The sequence below is a fragment of the Penaeus vannamei genome, chromosome 27 (assembly GCF_042767895.1).
Source record: "Penaeus vannamei isolate JL-2024 chromosome 27, ASM4276789v1, whole genome shotgun sequence".
Taxonomy (NCBI): domain Eukaryota; kingdom Metazoa; phylum Arthropoda; class Malacostraca; order Decapoda; family Penaeidae; genus Penaeus; species Penaeus vannamei.
Window position 1 is genome coordinate 31,337,831 of NC_091575.1, and position 7,500 is coordinate 31,345,330.

A 7,500-nucleotide genomic window follows, 5' to 3' on the forward strand; every position below is an offset into this window, starting at 1 on the left:
TATTTAAATAAATAAGGTGACAATTATTTTATTCCTTGGTTTATGGATCTGCCACACTTGTTTTTCCCAATTTCCAAAAATATGAAGTAATAGAGAAATTGACTTTTTTCCCCACCGCAGCTAATTCGATACAACTGGTTTTCGATGTGTAAAAATATTTGTAAAATCAACTTTTTTACTTTACTGCCAATGAAAATAAATCAATGCAGATGTAATTATAACCTCATCATTTGTTTTCCAGTGATGTGTACATGATTCACAATACATCTGAAGGTGCTGGAGTCAAGGTTCGTAGATTTAACCAATAGAAACCTCCAAAACTGATGGTGTTTCTCATTTGTCTCAAGCACAATATGCCACCGGTTCTGTCGAAGGAGATCATTCCTGTCTGTCGGCACATGAACAATACCGATTACAGATGTGATGTAGTTTTGTCACCGGTATTTCATTTATTTTTTTACCACCTGTTTCATGTTTCCAGAAATCAATAAACTGTTCTAAAAAAATACCTAATTACTTTAATTTTATTTTGCTATCACGTGTCAGAGCTTTTCAAAAATAAAATCCATAAACTAAGGAATAAAATAATTGTGGGCTAATTTAAAAATGTTATGTATTTGCACACAAGCTCTGGAATTTACATGTTTAAAATACAGTCAAAAAAGACAAAAAACTATTCATTCAATGTCTTGCTGTATAACTATTAATCAAAACTAGCGAACAAATTTTTCTACAGCTAGGAAAAACAAAAACAAAATTACAGAAAGGAGAAGAAATTAAGATAAAAAACAATGTAATGTCCATTTGGCATTTTTAAAAACACCTAAAATAAAACATAATGCTAGCTCTCCTTCATCCTGGCCTTCACAAAATTGGAAAATAGTACCTTAAAATTCTATGACTTTCATAGACACCTATCAAAATATCTGATAAAATTGTAACTCCTCTTTTCACGTACTAAAATTTCATGTTTTTATCATCTTTATTACAAAGCTAGTAATATAATCAAAATCTTTTTGATGATTTATGCATTTTTCTGATGATATTTAGACAAGGGAACTGCCTTTTCATTACAAAAGAATATCTAAATTTATTGACAAAATTATACATTCAGTAAAAATACTTGTAAATATTTTGTTATCTCTGTTGTAAGAATAAATCTGTAAAGAAACACTTTTTTCTGGAATGTCTTGTTCTACAAAAAGGCAGCAAGTCTTTACACTCCCTCCCTCGGCATCATTAACTTCACAAGAAGCAAACTTCCTTTGGTAACATAATGCAAATACTTATATTAATAACTGGGTCCCCTTTAAATGACTTTTCAGAGTAAAAGAACTGGGTTCATTTGGAAACATAACTAGTTTCCCTGAAGTATGTTACAAATGATATCATATAATGTTTAGATATAAAATTCTTTAAAACTAAAAGCTGAATGAATACAGAATAGAAAAAAAAATGTTCAGTAGAGCAAATCATTAGCAAGAATTTGAATGTGTTTTTTTCACATAACTTATCCCAGGACATCTTTTTTTCTCCTCCATCTAAAATTACTACCTGGCTCATTTATCACAGCAAATTATTCAGGTGCAACCGGTTCAGCAAACATTTGAAAAAAATTGTGGACAATATAGTTTGAGAGTGACTTACAACACATCACTTGGTATATGATTTTAAGACAACTGAATAACACAAGCACTAAACAACTAAATGAAACTACAATACACATGTGAGCTATGAATGAAATACACATAATGCAACATACATAAAGCAGAAGTGGCTCAGCATGCATTACAAATCCGAGCCATGTTTTTGATACGACACAGTTTGAGTAAGAATTCAAGAAAATAATCAGGTAAAACACACACAGAGTTTATAAGGAAGGAGGACTTTCATCTTGGCTGCCCTGACATAATTCTAAAACGAGCATTGTGCTATAGAGAAAAGACAAAGAAAAAAAACATGACATGTCAAAATAAAACTACTACGTAACACCCGAGAGCTAGACTTGGTTGAAGTAATGAGTCTGATTGCTTAACGGAACTCTGCCGCGAACAAGGAAACTCCACACGTTCTTCATCCTCTCCTTCATCGTCAGTTTGGCCAAAGGGGTTCCAAGCTTTAGGCGGCATAGTGTTGTTTGTTGAGACCCAATGACTTTGAACTGGCCTCTGTAATATCAATGAAAAATATCTATATATCTATTTTCTTCCTAAAAGAAATAAGTACATGAATAGAACAAGCATGATTACCTATCTACAAAGTAATTATTATACCATTTGACTTTTCAAATGCCTAAGGTTCATTGAAGGAAAATTTGCCACTTTTAGCAGCCCAAGTTGATGTAGCAAAGGCAAAATATGTATATGCATATTCTGAAATAACAAATTCAAATGACATCGGACACACATCAAAACAAAAACAAAATATAAAAGAATACTCACTTTAAAAGATGGAAGCCCCATACGAAGGAGACAACATTGCATATTATCATTAGCAGGGCCCACACATTTTCATTCAGGAGATATAAAATATGCGCTAACAGCCTCTCTACCCAGTCTCCTTCATCTGTTTTGGGCATGGTGGCAATGAACGCCCCATGCACGAACCCCACCATCAGCAAGAGATTTGTCATCACGAACACAACAAAGTGCCAGTGGTTGTTGGACGCAATGCAAGTATTGAGGAACAGGCAGTGGTGGTCCATCTGATGGTGGCACTTGACGCACAGGCGGCAATGATGCGAGAGAGGGGGCATGGCGAGCTGGCACTCCGAGCAGTAGCCCCGGACCACTCCTTCACCCACACCTCTTAGCACCTCCTGAAGTGGCCCTTCAGCACGTACTATACCTGGATCACCTGCAAGGTAAGGTTACACTGTGGTTGTAATTGTATAAAATACTGACATTTCCTGAAGGCTTGGTAATGTGGTTAAGAATTATATAGAAAGCCTAAATACCTTGCACAATAATGCCAGAGCTTATGATAACAATCAAAGCTAGCATCTTGGCCTCTCTTCCTACACTCCAATCTTTATTTTACACTCATTACCAAAAAGATTCACTTTGAATATGTATCAAACTAATCAGTGATTAATATAAATCTCAAGCCATCAAGCCACGTTTCTACAATACACATCACACAAAACAGACCTGTTATCAGTTTGTAAAAGAGTCCTATATGAAAGCCGGCCACAATCCACATCACAAGCGATACAATGAGATATTCATGCCGGTAAGCTTCCACTGAGATGATGTAGCACGCAATTGTAGAAAAGAGTCCTCCTCCATATGCTCCAAGGTATATGGGGTTTGGCCATCTATTGGGGAAAAAAAAATTAATTTATATAATTACAATACACAGCCTCTAAATATAAACAAAATAAATAAATAAATATACATACAAGAATTCAACCTCTTTTCTTAAATGCTGAAACAAATACTTTCTTTGAGAGAAAAAATATTTTAAAGTGACATTCCTCCTGATTTAGTGACCATGAATTCAAACTTGTATCCTTTCCCACCCATCACTACCACACAGTGAAATAATTCTTCTGAACTAACACTGTAAAATCAAACACAAAAATCCCAAACCACATTCGCCTTCGCCACTCACCTAACTGGATGCTTCATGCGGTGTTGCTGTCTGGCCATCACCGTCAGAGCCACAATGAACACCGGGGCTCCGACCATCCACTGGTGATGGGGCATTGCCAGGACAGACAGAATCTGAAAAGAAAATTGAAAATCATTGAAATGTACCAATTTTGGTTTTGATATCATTATTCAAAATTTTGCTATAATACTTAAAAAGGAAAGATTCTATGCACTAGTTTTCAGCAAAGCAAAAATGGGGTTTCTGTGCTTATGATGAATTTAGATAACTGTAATATGTCCATATTACACAAGCTTTTCTTTTCCATGAATATTTTCTCTAAATCTAAGTGTACACTTTTTATACTGATATTATCAAACTGAAATTTCAAAATGTAATGGTCTCCTTCTCCCTTCTTCCTTTCTACCTTTTCTCCTCTCCCCTCACTTTCTTCCCCTTCCATTCTCCCTTCTTTATATCTTTCTGCTATTTCCACATTTCTCTTCCCTCACCCTTATTCCCTTCCTTTCGCCCTTCCCTCTCAACTTTCTTTATCTCTCTTTCCCCCACTCCCCCTCTCCTCTCCCTCTCTCTTTCTCTTCTTTTCTTTAAATAATCCCAATGTCAACATAAAACAAGATTCATTCTCATACCGACACCCACATTTACACACTCTCACCCTCACCCTCACCCTCACCCTCACCCTCACCCTCACCCTCACCCTCACTCTCACTCTCACTCTCACTCTCTCTCTCACTCTCACTCTCACTCTCACTCTCACTCTCATTCTCATTCTCATTCTCATTCTCATTCTCAGTCTCAGTCTCAGTCTCAGTCTCAGTCTCAGTCTCAGTCTCAGTCTCAGTCTCAGTCTCAGTCTCAGTCTCAGTCTCAGTCTCAGTCTCAGTCTCAGTCTCAGTCTCAGTCTCAGTCTCAGTCTCACCCTCACCCTCACTCTCACCCTCACTCTCACTCTCACTCTCACCCTCACCCTCACTCTCACTCTCACTCTCACTCTCACTCTCACTCTCACTCTCACTCTCACTCTCACACTCACACTCACACTCACACTCACACGCACACGCACACGCACACGCACACGCACACGCACACTCACACTCACACTCACACTCACACTCACACTCACACTCTCACTCTCACTCTCACCCTCACTCTCACTCTCACTCTCACCTTCACCCTCACCCTCATCTTCACCCTCACCCTCACTCTCACCCTCACCCACACCCTCACCCCAATCTCAGCCTCTCTCCTCCTCCTCACTCTCTCTATTTCCTCCCCCTCCTTCTCCTTCTCCCTCTAACACTTACAATGCCAATATAGAACAAGGTCACGGGGGTTAACAGCTGTATGAGCCAGGGCCAGCGAGGGGACTCAACCGCTCCGCTTCGAGAGTACTGGTGTGTCCACTTCTCCAGCCACTTGCGGCAGTCTGGGGAGCTAAGGGAATAGAGCGCAGGCTAGTAACCGATCTTTCAAAAAAAAAAAAATATCTGAATATTTAGGATGTTGAGGTTTTATTTCTTTTCTTTTTTCTATGCGATGATTTTTTTTCATTTTTTTCCTATTTACACATAGAGGAAAAGGATAAGTAACATTCATCATACAAAATACAAAACTCGAAGATAAAAATGAACTAAACAGACAAATAAAATGTACCACTGAAAGGATTACTTTTTTCAGCTTAAGACTGGTTCAAATATACAAATTATTGAACCATTCAATCACAAAATATAATTTTTTTTTCCTCTGATCTTGTGAAAGCTGAATAAAACAAGTGCTTAAAGTGTCCATATTACAAATACTAAAACTGGAACTATTTTGAACCGAACAAATGTGCTAAAAGTAGAGAGGAAAAAAGTGTTTTTCCTCATCAAGTGCACATGAAGATCTGACACTGCCGTCCTTTACTGTTTGATTAATTGTTAAACATACATGATAACAGTAAAATAAATCAATAAATTAAAAGAAATGAGAAAGGAAAATCAAAAATGTCATATGACTTAACACCAAAAAATAAAAAAAATAAAAAAAATACAAGGAAAAAAAAACACTTACACAGAGAGCGAGGCCTGCGCAACCTGAGTAGGCGTAAGACCAGCAGCATTGTGAGTTGTAAGGAGGCTTTCAGCACCTGGGTATGTGATCGCCCAGCACACTCCCGACACCCCGCCTGCAGCTCCGGCATGCAACACGCTGTTACCCTCACTGTCCACTTTTGTACGATTCACTCTGTTTGGTAAAAATGGTAGAAGTGATAACGCAGCAAGCTAGAAAAGTATATCTTAAACACAATGAGAACAAAATAGCTTCAAAAAGATAGATATATATACAAGTAGGTCTTAATCTATATGGGCTTTAGTAATATAAATTTGGTTGTTTAAAAAATATATCAAATTAAGACATTTTTTAGTAATGCAGCTTAGTGACATGTTGATTCAAAAGAAGCACTATTTTGAGCGATCTCTGACAAATGGTATTATCCAATTTAAAATTCTCCATATGCAAACTCTTTCAATCACATACATACATAAAAATCTTATATAATGAATGTATAAACATATCTTACATCATTCTTTATCAAAACTACTGGGTAAGACCTTCAAATAAAATTACATATTAAGCTTTTAAAAATAAATAACTAAGGGCACAGAAACACCCACAATAAGCAAAGATACAAAAACGAACTTACTTTTTCTTATTCACAAGATATTGCACAAGATCCAGATGACCACAGGCGGCTGCAATGTGCAACGGGGTGCAGCCACGGGCGTCCTCAGCCTCAAGGTTAACCTCACACACTTCAGCTAAATACTGTATTAACAACCTGTTGGAAGAATAAGTAAGTAATAATGACGAGAAAATAAATGTGCTAGATGTTGAAAGAATAAAGCACAGATGGTGTTCCCATATCTGTACTGTTCTTAAAGAAACCTATAACAAACCTGTAGTGTTCTGAAACAAACCTTTAACTATTACAAGAATATCCCCAGACAATTTAAAGGTAAATGGTTTAACTATAGGCTAAGTCCTCAAGTTTCAATAATCATAACTTACTGATCCTGTTCTTTCTTATCAGGAATGCATCACTATCAACAGGCAAACAATCTATCAAATCTGTTGCATAGCAGTTACATATCTTATTCTACACCTCATTACTAGAAGCAGAGAGTAAAATGTAAGCCCCATATAACCTTCAAATGATTTCTTAAGTGATCTTAAAATACTTCTTTTTCGAAAGTCTATGTACTATATGCTAATAACACAAATAAAATAATATTAATAAAAACAAAAAAAATCTGCAATCTAATAGTCACTCATGAGCAATCTTATTCACAGTTACTTAATTTCACCAAAAGAAACATAATATCTAGAAGACACATTACAAAACCAAAAGTCTGGCTTACAGGGATCCAGCAATGGCTGCACAATGTACCGCAACTCTCCCGGCGCTATCCAAAATCATGGGGTCACCTCCATGCTTGAACAGCGTGACCACCACGTTCAGGAAGCCTCGACAACAAGCAACATGAACTGCAGTCTCACCTGTGCCATAAAAGAAATGGTATTTCAATGTGATGAATATAACACTAATGCAACATTACTGAGGAACCTTCCACAAATTGTCACATCTAGGCTGAGTGATAAATTAATCTTTGCGATCAGTTTTCTAGTTAACATTGAACATTTATTTTTACCCTTGCTCTCTTTAAATCTTAAAATCTTCCTATCATCAAATATTTATATTTCTGACAAGTAGATATAGGAGAGAATACCACAAAAATGCAACTTTTTCTGAACATAACCACCACAAAGACTTTGAGAATTTATTCCACTATGATTCATAAAAAACATACCTAACACAACTCAACCACAAAACAAATATACATT

General features: G+C 36.6%; 1 protein-coding gene across 1 annotated transcript in view; it reads right to left on the reverse strand.

The window, feature by feature from the left end:
• Window positions 1–7,500, reverse strand: part of LOC113809507 (uncharacterized) — a 10,237-nt gene that overhangs the window by 228 nt on the left and 2,509 nt on the right. Inside the window, exons 4-11 of the mRNA XM_027361125.2 lie at window positions 7,017–7,155; window positions 6,302–6,436; window positions 5,668–5,841; window positions 4,920–5,049; window positions 3,613–3,725; window positions 3,150–3,316; window positions 2,442–2,856; window positions 1–2,168 (exon numbers count right to left, since the gene is read on the reverse strand). The exon at window positions 1–2,168 is cut by the window's left edge and continues 228 nt beyond it. Of these exons, the coding sequence (XP_027216926.1) occupies window positions 2,000–2,168; window positions 2,442–2,856; window positions 3,150–3,316; window positions 3,613–3,725; window positions 4,920–5,049; window positions 5,668–5,841; window positions 6,302–6,436; window positions 7,017–7,155 (1,442 nt within the window). The 3' untranslated portion in view covers window positions 1–1,999. The remainder of the gene's footprint in view (window positions 2,169–2,441; window positions 2,857–3,149; window positions 3,317–3,612; window positions 3,726–4,919; window positions 5,050–5,667; window positions 5,842–6,301; window positions 6,437–7,016; window positions 7,156–7,500) is intronic.